Source organism: Mirounga angustirostris, unplaced genomic scaffold (assembly GCF_029215605.1).
Source record: "Mirounga angustirostris isolate CCGP_5_RB_7025 unplaced genomic scaffold, mMirAng1.0.hap1 SCAF_9, whole genome shotgun sequence".
In the NCBI taxonomy this organism is placed as follows: domain Eukaryota; kingdom Metazoa; phylum Chordata; class Mammalia; order Carnivora; family Phocidae; genus Mirounga; species Mirounga angustirostris.
Window position 1 is genome coordinate 86,972,893 of NW_026991717.1, and position 18,855 is coordinate 86,991,747.

The window sequence follows — 18,855 nt, forward strand, 5'->3', positions numbered from 1 at the left end:
ATTGGCCCAGAGTCACAGAGGCCGGCAGCTTCTCCCTCTTCCGGACGCTGAGTGGTTGAGGCCGTAAAACAACGCTTGTTGTCATTGGCTGGACCGTGCTGTCAGTCCTCACGCGTCTCGCGGCGCGACACAGCCAGTCGCGGCCTGTAGAGCCGTCTGGAAGCCTGCTGCAGAGAGAAGATGGCGGTCGCGGTAAGAACTTTGCAGGAGCAGCTAGAAAAGGCCAAAGAGAGCCTAAAGAACGTAGATGAGAATATTCGCAAGCTCACCGGACGGGATCCGAATGACGTGAGGTAAGAGGCGGATAAGAAAGGCCGGCTGAGAGACAGCCATCATGCCGGGGTGACTTGGGGGCGGGAAGGGTGGCTAGCCTTGAGAGGGCTAGAACATCTGGGCCTGTTCCCGGGGCGGCGGTAGAATCCGGTCCTGGATGAGGTGGGGAGTCTCCCACGCCCTCGCCGTCGGTCTCGGAGCTCAGGTGCGCGAGGAAAGAGAGTGGGTTCTACCTATGCCGGGACGCCTCCCTGGTCTATAGGAAGGCCCGGGCTGCCGATTCCCGCCTTCGGCCCTGCAGGCCCGGAACTGCAGCACAAAGCCCCTTCCCCATCCGGCGGCTACCTGGCCGGGTGCTGGCCCAGAGACCCTCCTGGGACGCGCGGTCCGCCGCCTGTCCCTCGCGCTTTTGCCCTCTTGCCCACGTGCAGCTTCCTCGGAGTTGGCGAAATTAGGGCCTGATCAAAGTTTATTAATGTGTAGTGGCAATGAAGTAAATGTAATTTCTGTGATACTGGTCTTGAAAAAACAAGGAAGTTAAAATAGGACTTCCTGTCTTGTTTCAAGCACGTGGATTTGAAACCGTATTTTTAGAACTTTTCTGGTTATTTTTCTTTTTATGATGTACCGCATCCATGAAAGTATTTGGTGACATTAAATAAGTGATTTTCATACTGATTTGTAAATACCTTTTAGGCCCATCCAAGCCAGATTGCTGGCCCTTTCTGGTCCTGGTGGAGGTAGAGGACGTGGTAGTTTATTGCTGAGGTAAGATTCTCTTAGGACTTAATTTATATGCTAAGACCATAGATACTTTTATTAATTAAGTATTGGTTTAAACAAAATTGGTGGTAGAGCCCACGTTAGATATATTTGTGTTTGTTTCGTTTAAAGTTGTGATCAGCTATAGTTTCCTATATAGTTATCTTGGAACTTCATTTATATGCAAAACTAGAGACTGAAGAATACATAAACTACCCAATTTGTTTACACTTAATTTTTATATTTTTTTAAAGTGCTAAAAAGCATCTTGGAAGTGGATGCCCATTTAAGGTTGTTGTAATTGGAAGGGTTTTTTTTTTTAATTCAACTAAATGATCTTGCTAAAGGTAAATATCATTTATCTTAAATTTCATTTATTTTATATTGCACATTTTTAATTGCAGGCGTGGATTCTCAGATAGTGGAGGAGGACCCCCAGCCAAACAGAGAGACCTTGAAGGGGCAGTCAGTAGGTACGTTGGAGGAAAAGGTTCTCAAGACATACTTGTATGCTTTATTTTTTCTGAGGTAGCCGCAGATATAATTATTTAATAAATGTTGTTGAGTTGTGTTAGAATTAAGTAGTATACCACTTCAACTGAGTCTGTTCCCTTGGTATTTGGCTGAACTAAGTCTGTATTCCTCAGAACTCAGTTTTTCACTAACAGTAACAGAAACTTTACCAAAATAAAGATCACGAGAATAAGATTGAGAAAATAGTTTGTGCTACTTTTCTGTCTTGTACTGTAAAAACTTGATCCCCTTGAGAAATATAGATCAGTATTTGGATTGGGCATTGGTGACACATTTTATCCTTTTACTACTACAGGAAAGAGTAAAATGGGATGGAGATTGATAAAAATGAGACTTCTGGAAATAAGTCATAGTAAAAGTAATCATTTGTCCTTGGTATTAAGTCAGATTTTACAGTGGTCTTTTAAATTCTTTTTCCTATGTCAGGCTGGGCGGGGAGCGTCGGACAAGGAGAGAATCACGCCAAGAAAGCGACCCAGAGGATGATGATGTTAAAAAGGTAATTGAGATGAAAAGAACTACTTACGGGATGAGCGGTTTTTCCATCTTTGCTACATTTAAGAGTGCTACCTTTTCATGTGCTTGTTAAATTACTGAGATTTATTTTCTCCTGCAGCCAGCTTTGCAGTCTTCAGTTGTAGCTACCTCCAAAGAGCGCACACGTAGAGACCTTATCCAGGATCAAAATATGGATGAAAAGGGAAAGCAAAGGTATCTTTAGGTTTTTTTATGGGGAAAAATTCCTGTCAAACAATGCAATTTTTAGAAAATTTATATTTAAGAATTGTTCAAGTGTCTGTGGTATGTTTCTTTTACAAAATGGCAGGCTTAAATGAAGTGGAACCTACCGAAATTGAATTTTCTCTCTCTCTTCTTTAGGAACCGACGAATATTTGGCTTACTGATGGGCACTCTTCAGAAATTTAAACAAGAATCCACTGTTGCTACTGAAAGGGTATTTATACAGTTTTCCTTTGATTCTTTATTCAAAAGTAGTTTATTACAGGGACGCCTGGATGGGTCAGTCGGTTAAGTGTCTGCCTTTGGCTCAGGTCATGATTCCAGGGTCCTGGGTCCTCTTCCAGTGCAAAGAGCCCTGGTCTGTGACTCAGGAGAACCTGGGTTCTGATCTCAGCTCTACAACCATCTCATTTTGTGGTTTTGGACAAGACTCTTCATTTCTTTACACCTCAGAGTGCTTTCTTTCAAACAAGGGAGTTGAACTCAGCATTGTAACTAGTTCAATGATTGTAACTTTTAAGTTATTTATACACTCAGACAACAATTGGCACGCTGGAAGCAAAAGCCTAAACATTACCTGCCTTCCACAGTTTACTTAACTGCAGTCTTTCTGGAGGTTTTTTATTAAAGCTACAAAATTGGGTCCTTGGTGTTCAATATCAAGTTACTGCTTCTCAAAGGAGAACTATGGTGGAAAGGGAGATAACAATTCAGTTATAGATTAATAAAATTTTATTACAGCTTTTGTATGTTAACTTTCCTAGGGAACATAAAAGACTTCAAAGCACAGTGTTTGAAGACAGGATGTCACTTCTCTCACATTCTTTGATTTGAAAGGAAGACTAACTGTGAAGATAACTGAGACAGTGCTCTTCTTTTTTAGGTTTTATGAAAGAGTCTTGCTAACAGTTATATTTAAGTGGAACAGTTATTGATAATATGTCTAATGTCCTTGACATTTAGATTTTTACACGGAAAGGCTTTAGTCCCCATTTCCTGAAAGAAATTGCAATTAGCCTCAAATGCTGAGTACTAAGTTTGAATTAACTGGTATCCTGAATTGCAAATATGAAACCTATAAAGATAACTTAGTAAAGTTGTAATGTTTTACATAATCGGGATATGTAATGAGTTTTCAAAGATAATTATTTATCTTCAGCAAAAGAGGCGCCAGGAAATTGAACAAAAACTTGAAGTGCAGGCAGAAGAAGAAAGAAAGCAGGTTGAAAATGAGAGGAGAGAACTGTTTGAAGAGAGGCGTGCTAAACAGACAGAACTGCGCCTTTTAGAACAGAAGGTTGAGCTTGCGCAGCTGGTGAGTAGTAGTTTGGAATTGGAATTTTAAGATTGGTAATCCTTCATGTTTACAAAACATGACCTTTTACCTCTTCTTTAGCAAGAAGAATGGAATGAACATAATGCCAAGATAATTAAATATATAAGAACTAAGACAAAGCCCCATTTGTTCTATATTCCTGGAAGAATGTGTCCAGCTACCCAAAAATTAATAGAAGAGTCACAGAGAAAAATGAATGGTAAGTGTACATGAAGAGGTCCAGTGAAATTTTCTAAATGGCTAAGGTAATCTACTCACACATACATGTTAGTTTCCTATAATTGTGATTCAGCATTTGACTTATGATGGAATTTAACCTGAAATTTACCATGTTGTAGGTAGTGCTTGATGTATGTGTATTTCTTAAGCGTTTGAATAAGATGACTTCTTTTTAGCCAGATGTAAATGCTAATGAGGCAAGAAAAAAGTGAACATTGATGTAATCCAGAGAAGGAGCATACATGGAAGGATAGACACTACTGAGATGGGATTAGATAATTAGTCTTTCTGGGATCAGGAAAAATTAATGCATGACATGATAGCATAAGAATGATTTTATTTCAAAGATGGGTTTTATTCTTTCTCATCTAGTGTGAAGTACAATAGCAAAAAATTGTCCTGTTTTTCCATCAGTTAATGTGGTGTAGTTACCTGCTACTAATATCTTAGTATGTAGGTTTCTGGGGGTCTTTGCTTGTGTCATTTTATTCGTTTGTAATTACTTGCCATAATCAGTCTTGTGTCATCATCTCTTTACAAAAAAAATTTAGATAAAGCTTGATGACAATTTGTGCCTAAGTGTCAGATTGTGAGTTTGAATGTTCTTAATTATTTACAAGTAAATTTTTATCCTTTAGCTTTATTTGAAGGTAGACGCATCGAATTTGCAGAACAAATAAATAAAATGGAGGCTAGGCCTAGAAGACAATCAATGAAGGAAAAAGAGCATCAGGTGGTGCGTAATGAAGAACAGAAGGCGGAACAAGAAGAGGGTAAGGTGGCTCAGCGAGAGGAAGAGTTGGAGGAGACAGGTAATCAGCACAATGATGTAGAAATAGAGGAAGCAGGAGAGGAAGAGGAAAAGGAAATAGGTATAGTTCATAGTGATGCAGAGAAAGAACAGGAGGAGGAGGAACAAAAACAGGAAATGGAGGTCAAGATGGAGGAGGAAACTGAGGTAAGGGAAAGTGAGAAGCAGCAGGATAGTCAACCGGAAGAAGTTATGGATGTGCTAGAGATGGTCGAGAGTGTCAAAAATGTAATTGCTGAGCAGGAGGTAATGGAAACCAATCAAGTGGAAAGTGTAGAACCTTCAGAAAATGAAACTAGCAAAGAACTGGAGCCAGAGATGGAATTTGAAGTTGAGCCAGATAAAGAATGTAAATCTCTTTCTCCCGTGAAAGAGAATGCCAGTGCTCTAGAAATGGAAAATGAGCCTGAGGAAAAAGAAGAGAAAGAATCTGAGCCCCAGCCTGAGCCTGTGGCTCACCTCCAGCCCCTGCCTCAGCCTCAGCCTGAGCCTCAGCTTCAGCCTGAGCCACAGCCGCAGCCTGAGCCCCAGCTGCAGCTGCAGTCCCAGCCCCAACCCCAGTCCCAGCCCCAGCCCCAGCCCCACCCCCACCCCCACCCCCACCCCCAAGCAGTACTCCAACCCCAGCCTCTCTCTCAGCCTGAGACTTTGCCATTAGCTGTTTTACAGCCACCAATTCAGGTTTTTCAGGAGCAAGGGCATTTACTACCTGAGAGGAAGGAATTTCCTGTGGAATCTGTAAAACTCACTGAGGTGGCAGTAGAGCCAGTCTTGGCAGTACATCCGGAGAGCAAAACCAAAACAAAAACTAGGAGCAGAAGTAGAGGTCGAGCTAGAAATAAAACCAGCAAGAGTAGAAGCCGCAGCAGTAGCAGTAGTAGTTCTAGCAGCAGCTCCACCAGTAGCAGCAGTGGCAGCAGTTCCAGCAGTGGCAGCAGTAGTAGCCGAAGTAGTTCCAGTAGCAGCTCCAGCACCAGTGGCAGCAGCAGCAGAGACAGCAGCAGCAGCAGCACTAGTAGTAGTGAGAGTAGAAGTCGGAGTAGGGGCCGGGGACATAATAGAGATAGAAAGCACAGAAGGAGCGTGGATCGGAAGCGAAGGGATACATCAGGACTAGAAAGAAGTCACAAATCTTCAAAAGGTGGTGGTAGTAGAGATACAAAAGGATCAAAGGATAAGAATTCCCGGTCCGACAGAAAGAGGTCTATGTCAGAGAGTAGTCGATCAGGCAAAAGATCTTCAAGAAGTGAAAGAGACCGAAAATCAGACAGGAAAGACAAAAGGCGTTAATGGAAGAAGCCAGGCTTTCTTAGCCTATTCTTTGCAGCAGAAGATTTCTTGATGAGTAAAAGGATTACCTTTCCTTGTAAGGAGGATGCTGCCTTAAGAATTGCATGTTGTAAAAAATCTTTTTGGAAAATACAGACTGTTTGTTTACCAGACATTCTTGTACTTTTTGCATAATTTTGTAAGAGTTATTTATCAAAATTATGTGAGGTTCCAAAATATGTAAAAATAATAATAATAAAAAAAGATTAACATCCCTTGTCATCTTTTTTAAATATCCTATACTCTTCAGTAAGAATCTGTATATTTTAATAGGTAAATCTTTAAGTCTGTTCCCTTCTAATTCTGTATCATACATTGCTTTTGTAGAAATAAATGTGCATTTCTTTCATTAGTTTTGGAATGTCCTCGTTGACACTTGTATTATAAATACCCTCTTGATACCATTTTCAGCTTTTATCACTAGATACTGAACGTGATTAGAATGTCTTTGAAGGTTTCTTCACTTTTATTTGCCTTAGGCGATGATTTTGAGGTGTCATAGTCAGATCTTTGCAGCTTTCAGGGGGAACATAGTTCTCAAAATCATTTACTATTTTTTTCTAATCTCCCTTGTTGTTTTAATCTAAGCATTTCCCCCATTTCTCCTATATAAATCATTATTGGTAGATAAAACAGTATGATTTGGTTGGCATTTTCTTCATGATTATGGGAGCATCATTCTTTTGTCTCCATGGCTACTTGTGTGATATAGCATATACATCTGTTGAAGAAAATAATCACATTCTAGGGGAGGGAGGTAGAAAAGTATATTCCAAACTTGGTTTTTGAGTTTGTGGTCTTGTCTTAACTTTTGTGTTGGCTCTAACTGAAACATGCCAATATGTGTTCTCAAGAGTTTTTGTTAAGTATTGTATGAAAGTTTACAGAATGAAGGAAGTTCATCTACACTTGAATCTGTAAGCAAGATAACACACAAGTGTACCAACTGATTATTAACTTTGTTGTTTTATAAATTTGTATGAATTTGGAGTATCTGTTGCCATTACTATACATGTGCAAATAAATGTGGCTTAGACTTGTGTGACTGCTTAAGACTAGTACTTGTATTAACTTTTTGATGCTTTTATACAAGAGAGCACTTTAATTGCAAATGGCCTTTGAGTTCATAACTTAACACTGACTAGCCTTAGGCTTGACTGAGTGTTTATTATTTCTTCCCTTGACAAGTACCTGGTGACAGTGAAAATGTCAGTAAGCATTTCCAGCACTGTAAAAATATAAGAGAACATGTTAAAGTATTCCTTAAAAAGTCCTTTAAACAGTAAATGAGTAGAACTTTTCAAACTGCAGAGCTAGCTACCTGCATTCCTGGGCCAGTTTCCACCAAGAGTCACTTCCTCCAGGGGTTTAATAATCTCTAGCATGCAGTATAAATTTTATACTGTGAAACATGATGGTGGAAAGGTTGGTAAAAACTTAAAGGGGACGACCATAAACGTAACTTAGTTCCTAAAATCCTCATTCAATGAATCTAAAATAATGTATTAAGATCCTTTGAACAGATGAAGTTTTGTTCATTCATTTTTACCTGAAAAATTTGAACAATTTGTTGCTTTTAGAAATAATTTTGGCTTTAAGCTCAATTGTTGAGAGCGGTAATGGGACTATAAAAGCATGAGGAGAAAAAAAGATCTTTGGAATAGGAAGAGCAATTTTAAATTCTATGTAGAATTCTATTTTAAGTTTTCTAACCAGTGGTATGCACTTATAAATTGGAAGACTTCATTTTTTTAAAACAAGGTTGGCTTTTTTTTTTAATGTTTCCAACTAATGCTTTGCCCTTAAAAGTGAAATTATACGAATTTATTTTCAGAGAACCATGTAATTGGTTTCTTACCAAGATATAAGAAATGTTAGAATGTAGAAGTAATGACAGTTTCCTAGGGGAAAAAGATAACGGGTCTTATTAGATGTTTCAGATTATTGTTTGTGGAAAACGTAGAAGTTGAAGGTGGATAGGGCTAGAGACTAAGGACTGAAATTAGTTTGGAGGCATCTAAGGAGCTATTAAGGAAACATTTGCTTATTCTAAAATTCCAAGGTTTGCACAACCACAGAAATGGGAAGATAGTTTGATCTTCAGTGAGCTGTACCTCCATCCTAGAGCTCATCTGTGTACTGGGTCTAGAACTCTGGTGACTGTACACATGTATACTCTAGTAATTAGGCTAAGCAAAACCCACCAAAGTAATAAATTGTTTATAAATTGACAAATTTAAAAGTAAAGCTACTGATGATTACATGGTGTGGTTATAGGAGCCGATGCTGTCAAAAGAAGTCATTAAATGTTTCAGGGTTCAAATACTTAATATGAATTAAAAAAATAACTAGAAATCCTTGTGTAAAAGGCACCCAGTTTCCCTTCTTGAGGTAATGCCATTAAAGCACCTAGCCCAGAAAACATGTTTGCTATTTACGTGCTTGGATCTTCCTGCTAGTAAGTCAATGGGGAAGACTGAAACTTGATAAGAATAAATGTGAGGAATCTGAAAGTTTCTTACACTTTTCTTTATGTTCCCTAGCATGATCTTTTCCCAAAAATGATACTCAAATGCCTACAACTGCTTCCTATTGCCATTTGAGTGTTCTATTTGATTTTGTAATAACCACCACTTGCCCTCACTGTCCACTTGGTTTATTTTCATAACGTTTACCATGATGTATAGTTACCCCACTCTGGTTTGCTATTTCCCATTTGAATGCAAGCTCCATGAGAGCAAGATTTTTAAAAATTATTTTTAACCCATTACTCTTATTTCAAATACCTAGAATAGGGCCTTGTGCGTTATAGGCAATGTTACCAGTAAACTATGACAGGTCCATAACATGGCTTTTGTGATTCAAGCTCTTGTCTTTCCAACTTCAGTTTCCTCTCTTGCAGCACATCCAGGTATGCTTGTTCGAAACAGTGAGCTGAGATGCAGCTAGGAGCCATTGTGGCTGAAGCGGAGTAACCAGGGAGAAAAGCAGTGAAGTATTTCAGAGAGGTAATTGGGGGGCCTAGTTTGTATAGGACATTACAGGCCATTTTAAGTCCCTTAGCTTTTACCTATGGGGAGTCAGAGGTTTGGGGCAGATAGGTTAAGGGGTAATAAAATTTATTTTAACAATTGCTCTGGCTACTGTGCTGAGAAAAGAGGAAATGAGGCCACGAGCAGGAACAAAGACAAGAGACTTATCTGCAATAATTAGGCAAAATAGAGTGACTTAAGCCAAGATGGTTAAGTAGTAGAAGTGGTGATCATGTTTTGGGTATATTTTGAAGATCGCTCCCAAAGGATATGCTAGTGGACTATGTGGTGTGAGAAGTCAAAATGAGCAAAGATCTTACCTGGACAACTAGAAATGAATTGCCATTAGCTGAGATGAGAAGGAACAGATTTGGGGATAGTAGAGGAGTGGATCACGAGTGACCCAAACTATGAACATGAATATCTTCATAATGCAGGTTTCCTTTAATGCCTTTCCCATAAAGGTCTTCTGTTTACCTCATTTGTTAAATGTATTACTAGGTAACTGACTCACATGGACAAATAGATTGCTCTTTTATTTTGGAAAACAGACTAGTATACAAAACACCATATACAGCTCCATGAATTGTCAGAATGCTAACACATACGGAATCACCCAGGTGAAGAACTAGAACACTGCCAGGACCCAAGTACCTCTTCCAGTGATTTCACCCTCCCTTTTCCGCCCTCAGAGGTAACCATTTTTAAATAAAACAAGGAAGATCTAATTGATGGCAGCCTACTTAAGCAAACCAAAACCTAAACCAGAGTAAATTCCTCTAAGTGCCTCAGGATAGGAAATTGAAAAACTTGAGGACAACCAGATTGCCAACTTGGCTTTCACAGATAAGGCAATTGCTTCAGCTATAGCCAACCAAATAATTTCCTTGCGTTGCTTCCTGTCAAAGCACAATATCTGAATATAAGAGCCTTTCCCCTAGCTCCTGACGGGTTTAGTGCTGCCCAGATCCAAATCAATGTTTGCTCAAATTTCAAAATTTTAACATATCTCAAGTTTATCTTTTAACAACACTATCCTGACTTTATGGTAGTCATTTCCTTCATGGTTTTGAAAGTGATTCATGCATCTTAAACACCATGGTTTATTTTTTCATCTATTTTTTACTCTACGTAAATGAAATCATAATGTATTTTGTATTTTTTTTTAAGGTTTTTTTTTTTTTTATTCATTGGAGACACAGAGATAACCGAGAGAGAGCATGAGTAGGGGTAGAAGGAGAGGGAGGGGGAGAAGCAGGCTCCCTGCTGAGCAGGGAGCCCGACACGGGACTCAATCCCAGGACTCTGGGATCATGACCTGAGCCGAAGGCAGACGCCCAACCATCCGAGCCATCCAGGCACCCCTGTATTTTGTATTTTAACTTTTGCCCACATGTTTCTGTGACTCATTTTTGTATGTCACTGTAGATACCTATCACCAGTATGTGGATATCGAGGTTGTTTTCAATTTTAGGGTCTTACAAATAATTTGGTTATAGAACAGTCTTGTCTTTTGGTAAACATATGCATGGATATACAATATAATTAAGAGTGTAATCGCTAGGTCGTAAGTTACATATTTTTGTATGCATTTTCTAGATGACTAATGCTTTCTATTTAAAAAAAAAAACCCTTTAGATATCCTCTGGGGACTGTCTTCTGAGTTCTGTTTTTATTCTGGAAATGAGTATTGAATATATGCACTGCAAATATCTTTTTGTAGCTTGGTTTTTCACTTTTTAAATGGTATATTTTGATGAAGATTTCTTGATTATAATGTTCATTTTATCCATATTTTTATGGTTAATACATTATGCATTTGACTTGAAATGCCTCTCCCCATTTCAAGGTCAAGAAGATAGTCTCCAGGGCGCCTGGGTGGCTCAGTCGTTAAGCGTCTGCCTTCGGCTCAGGTCATGATCTCAGGGTCCTGGGATCGAGCCCCACATCAGGCTCCCTGCTCTGCAGGAAACCTGCTTCTCCCTCTCCCACTCCCCCTGCTTGTGTTCCCTCTCTTGCTGTGCCTCTCTCTGTCAAATAAATAAATAAAATCTTAAAAAAAAAAAAAAAAGATAGTCTCCTATTTTATCTTTGAGAAGCTTTATTATCTTATTTTCACAAATAACTCGGTTATTTTCCTGGAATTGGTTTTTGTGTTATGGTGTGAACTGGGGGTTAAGTCTCATTCCTTTTTTCCAGATGAATGTCAGATTGCCCAACTTCAATTATAGAAACGTTTGTTCCACATTATTCTGCAGTACCATCATTCTCTTATATCTAGTATCCATATATTCATGCATCTCTTTCTAAGCTCTCTATTCTGTTCCACTGGTCTGTTCAATGCCTGAGTTGATACTACTGTCTTAATACATTAGCTTCATATTAAGTCTCAATATCGGGTGGAACAGATTCTCCCACCTTGCTTTACTTGACTCTCCTGACTTTTCTTGCCTATCTGCATTTTCATACAAGTTTCAAAGAGCCTTTGAATATCCACACACACTAAAAAATTGGGATTTTTATTTGAATTGCTTTGAATCTGTAGATTAATTTGGGAATTGACCCCATTGAGTCTTCCAATCTATGAACATGGCATTTTGTTAGGAATCAGGATAATTGTTATTGCCTGTTTTTGTGTTTTATATAAATGGATTCTTTTATATTAGTTTGACATTAGGTTTTGAGGTTCATTAATTTTGCAGTTTGTAACTGTTTTTTTTGCTGTGTATTACCCCATTGTGTGCATATTCCACAATCTGTGTATCCATTCTGTTGTTGATGGGCATTTGTGTGGTTTCCACACAGTTTGAAGCCCCAGTATGAACAGTGCTACTACCAGTAATACTTGTTCACATGTTTTGATGAACATATGCATACATTTCTTATGGTATATATATAAGCCACCTGATTTTTAAGTTAAAATGGAAAGTGCTGTGCCTGTGACTTCTTCCTCTTCTGATCCAACAATCCACGCTATCAACTTTATCATGCATAAAATGCTTATTTCTCCTCCTCATTTCTCATTTATTTTCCTTTGGTTCATTTCTCAGACATATTTGAGTTCTTTGGTATCTGTCCCTGGAAAAACTCATTCATCTTTCACCTCATTTGACAATAGTTCCCTGTGCTCTCATAAATGTTTTAAAGATTTTCTTTTTACATTTTACCCAGGCATTTTGAATGTTTTCAGTGGGATGGTTAGCCTAGGTGACTATCTTTCCATATTACTGGGAGTAGAAATCAATATAATTTAACAAATATTTTTTTCAACAAATATTTATTAACCATTTACTATATATCAGGCTATCTTCTAGGTTTAAAGATGCAGTACTGGGAAAAAAACAGACAAAATCTCTGCCCTGATGGAATTATATTCTTAACCAATATCTCTTTAAATACTCCTATCTGATTTTGTCTTTTCTCCTTGTTTTCAGCTTAAACTTACGTTAGATGTCAGTCTTTCCTCAGTATCTTTGAATCTGTTTTTTGCATCTTTATGTATCTCAATTCTGGATGATTTCTTCAGATAAATATACTATTTTATTAATTCATGTCATGGAATCCTATGTTTTTCCCCTTAGTGAAACAACTTAGTGTTTCAGGTCTTCAAGGCAGGTATTCAAACCACTGTTATTTTATTTTGTTTATATACACATTCATATGCATATATATGGGTGCACATGTGCAAACACACATAATCTTGTCATTTAAAAATCCAATTAGAGGCGCCTGGTGGCTCTGTCCCTTGAGCATCCAACTCTTGGTTTTGGCTCAGGTCATTATCTCGGGGTCATGGGATTGAGCCCTACGTTGGGCTCCGTACTCAGCAGGAAGTTTACCTGAAACTCTCTCTCCCTCTCCCTCTTCCTCTCCCCCACTCGTGTGCAAGTGCACGCTCTCTCAGATCTTTAAAAAATAGGGCGCCTGGGTGGCTCAGTCGGTTAAGCGACTGCCTTCGGCTCAGGTCATGATCCTGGAGTCCCGGGATCGAGTCCTGCATCGGGCTCCCTGCTCAGCGGGGAGTCTGCTACTCCTTCTGACCATCCTCCCTCTCGTGGTCTCTGTCTCCCATTCTCTCTTTCAAATAAATAAATAAAATCTTAAAAAAAAAAAAATTAAAAAATAAAGATAAAAATTAAAGTCCAATTAAAGATACTCAAATGATACATGTCTATTCTTATGGTGAGAGGCATTCCTGTAGAATGTCATACAAGCTGGATATACTTGCGTAACAAATGCATAGCACCCTCATTTACAGCTACTACTCCTGAAGTTTTTATTATAGTAGGTTTGGCTACAACTATACATTTTTTTCTGTTTGACTCCAAGGTCCCAAACATTTCATATATAATTAAAAATGTCTTCAGTTTAAAAATAAACATGTCTTCTTAGATACTATTTAAACATGGCAAACAAATAATTGAATAAATTATAAATTTTTCAATATATCGAATAAATCAGTACAGTATGTAACTTTATCCAAACAGAATTCACTTAATCACTGTCTCTCATCCAGTTAAAATATTTTTTACTTTGTAATGACATTGCTGATATTTAAAAAAAATAGCCAAGGGTGCCTGGCTGGCTTAGTAGGTATGACTATGATCTTGGGGACATGAGATTGAGCCCCACGTTGGGGATAGAGTTTACTTAAAAAAAATTTTTTTTTTAAAACATAAGCAAAATTATAGCAAATGCCTGTGAACTTATCACCCAATTTAAGAAATAAAATGTGACAAATACAATGATAGCCCTGTATGTTCCTCATTCCTCTTCCTCCACCACCCAGCATCAACTTTTAAGTTTTTAATTAAGTTTTCTCATGTCTTTGAGCATATTAAGGTCCATCACTTTATAATGTCTTTTAACAAGGGCACTTTTCTCAGCTTGCCTGTCATTTTGTGATAAAAATTAATCCATCTTAATGCTTAGCCAAATTTTCTCCAGAATTAATGTGAGCTTCACTTTAATTCTGAGACATTTTTGAAACTGGCCTTAAGTAAATTCACATATATAAATTTGATGGGTCAATGAGACATTTGAAACATATTGGAAAATATACAAATTTATACTTCTACCAACTATAGATAAGATTACTTTTCTCTCCACATCCTTACCGATGCTGAGTTTTGTGAACTGTATTCTTTTTTTTTTCAATCTTAAACTAAAATTTTGTACTGATTTATATTTCTTTAATAAAGAATCAAACATATTCTAGTACATGTATACTTTGGGGTTTCTTTACATTTAATTTTTTTTTTTTAAGACTTTATTTATTTGACAGACACAGCGAGAGAGAGAACACAAGCAGGGGGAGTGGGAGAGGGAGAAGCAAGCTCCCCGCCAAGCAGGGAGCCCGATGTGGGACTCAATCCCAGGACCCTGGGATCATGACCCGAGCCAAAGGCAGACACTTAATGACTGAGCCACCCAGGCGCCCTACATTTAATTTTTAATTTATCTTGAGTTGTTAAAAAAAGGCTTAAAAAAAAGTTGCTGTTAAAAATGAACTATTGGGACTTCATCAAGATAAAAAGCTTTGGGGCGCCTGGGTGGCTCGGTTGGTTCAAGATAAAAAGCTTTGGGGCGCCTGGGTGGCTCGGTTGGTTAAGTGTCTGCCTTCCGTTCAGGTCATGATCCTAGGGTCCTGGGATTGAGCCCCTCAATGGGCTTTCTGCTCAGCAGGAGGCCTGCTTCTCCCTTTCCCTCTGCTGCTCCTCCTGCTTGTGCTCTCTCTCTCTCTCTGTCAAATAAATAAAATATTTAACAATTTTTAAAATAAAAAGCTTTTGCACAGCAAAGGAAACAGTCAACAAAACTAAAAGGCAAACTACGGAATGGGAGAGAATATGTGCAAATGATATATGCAATAAAGGATTATATCCAAATATATAAGAACTTAAGCAACTCAACACCAAAAAAACCCCAAACAATCTAATTTAAAAGTGGGTAGAGGACCTGAATAGACATCTTTCCAAAAAGACATACAGATTACCAAGAGACACATGAAAAGATGCTCAAGACATCACTAATCAGGGATTTGCAAAGCAAAACCACAATGAAATACCACTTCACAGCTGCCAGACGGCTAAATTAACAACTCAGGAAACAACAGGTGTTGATGAGGATGTGGAGAAAGGTGAACCCTCTTACACTGTTGGTGGGAATGCAAGCTGGTGCAGCCACTCTGGAGGATAGTATGGAGGTTCCTCAAAAAGTTAAAAATGAGCTATCCTGCAACCCAGCAATTGCACTACTAGGTATTTATCCAAATGATACACACATAGTGATCTGAAGGGGCACCTGTACCCCAATGTTTATAGCAGCAATGTCCACAATATCCAAAATATGGAAAGACTTCCAGATGTCTATCGACAGATGAATAGATAAAGAAGAGGTGGAGTATGTATATATATAGAGAGAGAGAGAGAGAGAGAGAGGTTCATTACATCAAGTGCCCCCCTTAATGCTCATCATCCAATTATCCCTTCCCCAGACCCACCTCCCCTCCAGCAACCCTCAATTTGTTTCCTAGAGTTCAGCATCTCTTACAGTTTGCCTCCCTATTTTCATCTTATTTTATTTTTCCTGACAAATGTTCATCTGTTTTGTTTCTTAAATTCTACATATGAGTGAAATTATATGGAATTTGTCTTTCTCTGACTGATGTATTTCGTTTAACATAATACACTCTAGCTCCATCCACAGCATTGCAAAAGGCAAGATTTCATTCTTTTTGATGGCTGAGTAATATTCCATTTATCTATCCGTCTGTCTAATCTCCACCTCTTCTTTATCCAGTCATCAGTCTATGGACATTTGAGCTCTTTCCATAGTTTGGCTATTGCTGATAATGCTGCTATAAATATTGGGGTGCAATGTACCCCTTCGAATCTGTATTTTTTTATCCTTTGGATAAATACATAGTAGTGCAATTGCTGGGTTGTAGAGTAGTTCTATTTTTAACTTTTTGAGGAACCTCCATACTGTTTTCCAGAGTGGCTGCACCAGTTAGCATTCCCACCAACAGTGCAAGGAGTTCTCCTTTCCCCTGCATCTTTGCCAACACCTGTTGTTTCCTGTGTTGTTAATTTTAGCCATTCTGACAGGTGTGAGGTGGTATCTCATCGTGATTTTGATTTGTAGTTCCCTGATCATGAGTGTTGAGCTATAGTAGGTTTTAGTATCTAGTGTGCTAGATTCTCCCCCAATTATGCAGTGTTTTGTTGTTGTTGTTTTTTTTTAAACTAGGCACAGAACTTCATTAATCTTTGTTTCAAAATTTATTCCGAGGCTTCTTCAGGTTAGTTAGCTGCAAAGAATGAATTGTATATAAGCAAAACTGAAAAGAGCTGCAGTGTCTAGGGGACTTGGGCTTAAAAATATCAAGAGGTAAGTTTTATCAGATCCATGAACAAAAATTTAAAAAGTAGTTACAATATAAAGTAGCAACTCTCAGTAACTTCTTTGAGTTTTGTCCTCTTCAGAAGCTGACTCAATTCACTTTGTTGCATTCTTGGAAGCCCATGAAAATTATCCACAAGATCTGGAACTTCATCATTATCAGTCTCTTCAGTAGCAAGTGGTGCTTTTCCATCCCCAGATAGTTTAGACAGAACTTCCGCAGTCTCCTTGCGCTAGTCAGACTATCTGCACCAAGCTGGGTTAAGACGCTCGGTAGCCTTTGTCAGCAGTTTTGTCTCAGCATGGCCTGTAATGGTCAAAGTATTGGTGGCCAGAGATGCCTGAACTTTAGGGTCACGAAAATGCATCACTGTTCTTTGGTTTGTAAACATAGTCACCTCTTCAATATGAGAGATAGTGTTTACCCCTAATATCCTTTAAGGAGAATTAAAGTTTCTTTTCTGTCATCTGCTGTAGCTGTTCTGTGAACCACCTTCTTTCTGCAAGCGGTTCCTTTTCTCCCAGTGCACAATTGTACCTGCAGTGTGGCAAGTTTCTCCTGGCTCATGATCCTTTCTCCTTGTTGGGGTGGAAATGGAGTTGTGCAGGGAACTAGGGTTGTTGCTCAGGGGGTCTTAGGCAGACTAGCTGGGATTACAGGCACACCTGTGGGGATGCCCCCAATTATGCTTTTCCAAATTTCCCCAAATAATACTTATGTATTTATTTTAATGAAAACTTTAATGAAAAATTACTTTTCAAGTAATTTTGATTGTGATTAAATTGACTTTATAATTTAGGAATAATCAACATCTTTAGACTATTGACTCTAAGCAGAAACTAGTGTCTCTCCATTTATTCTATCATGTATATTAGTAAAATTCTATAGTTTTCTTCATACAGGTTCTGCAGGTTTTTATTAAGTTTAGGCCCAGGGTTCATGTGTGTGAATGAGTTCCTATTTTGAATAGGACTTTTCTTTCTTGCATTATATTTTCAATTAGTTGTTGTTTGTATATAGGAAATTTGGAGAAGTTTTTCCAGTTTGTAGGAAGCTCCTTTGCTTTCCTCTTGTTTACAGTGGAGATTTCTGTAACTCTATTTTCCCCCCATCCAGTGGTTGACTGAATCATAGTTAAAGAGACCAAGTAAGGCACTTCATCAGGAAGACAAGAAATTTTTTTTTAATTTTAATTTTTATTTATTTTTAACTTTTCTTTTCTTTTTAAGTTTTATTTAATTAAATAATCTCTACACCTAACGGGGGCTTGAACTCACTACCCCAAGATCAAGAGTCTCATGCTCCGACTGAGCCAGCCAAGCGCCCCAAGAAAATTTCTTTTTGTTATATGTTGGACCTATAACATGTTTAACTGATGTGGATAATAAGTCTTAATTAATTAATACCTAATTTTCCCCCTATGCCTGTTACCAGCAATGCTCTGTTGAGCCTCCCACTGGTATTAGGCTTTCTTAACAATTTGGTCCAATTCTGTACCTTTAAAAAAAGCCTTTGTTGTAAAATTGAGGGACAAAAAGGGTTGAAAAGACTTCTCTGACTACATTTTGTTTTATAGTTTTGACTTTGGAACCATGTGAACAGTTCATATAATTAAAAATCTTGACTCAAAAAGGAAAAAAAAAATTCCTAAAAATCTGAAACAAATAGATACAAATGAGCCTTGGAGTATATCAGATCGATGGTATAACCGCAGAAAAAAATATTTCAAATGACTTTAAAACTCAATCAGTTGATGTACCTTCCTGGCGGGATATATCTTAAGAAATACAAAGAACCACAATGAAATATTCAGCTGTAATTGGTAGTTCTAATTGTTAGTAGTAATATTAGTATTGTTGCTTTGAAGCTACTTTATGATCTATATACATGTATATATTATATGCATAAACAAGTAATTATGTTAATGTCATTAAAATAAAGATTTTCAGTGTAATAAAAATACAAAAATATAAAATATAAATAAAAATATAAAATCAAAGAATTTAAAAATCAGAGAATTTAAGGAAAAACGCTACAATATTTCATTTGAATTAGAAATAACCGTATGAATTTGTGATTCAGTTTTCTTTCTAAAATTCACATATTTCCTAGCTTTGTCTACTGAGAGGGCATAGAAATAAGGACAGTCCAATAATGGTGAGCATCCCAGTGCCAATTGCAGTCTCTAAATGCTATTTTCCAACAAAAAGAAGCAGGGATCCTTGAAGAAATGGCTGATTGTAAATCTGGAGCAGGAAATGTACAAGCTGAGTTGAGACACCTTGTCATGACAGAAAGAAGGGATGCTAAGAGGCACTTTTAGAGGTTTCTGGAACAACTCATTCTGAGAATTGATGAATAAAGGACAAGAATTATTTGCCCTGGGGCGCCTGGGTGGCTCAGTCGTTAGATG

At 38.0% G+C, this 18,855-nt stretch overlaps 1 protein-coding gene across 1 annotated transcript; it reads left to right on the plus strand.

The window, feature by feature from the left end:
- Nucleotides 1–33: 33 nt before the first annotated feature.
- PNN (pinin, desmosome associated protein) lies at nt 34–7,047 on the plus strand. Its single transcript, XM_045900745.3, has 9 exons — nt 34–293; nt 970–1,041; nt 1,440–1,508; nt 1,996–2,068; nt 2,186–2,280; nt 2,449–2,524; nt 3,470–3,625; nt 3,707–3,845; nt 4,504–7,047. The coding sequence occupies exons 1-9, from the start codon at nt 181–183 to the stop codon at nt 5,964–5,966; spliced, it is 2,256 nt and encodes a 751-aa protein (XP_045756701.1). The 5' UTR covers nt 34–180; the 3' UTR covers nt 5,967–7,047.
- Nucleotides 7,048–18,855: the final 11,808 nt, after the last annotated feature.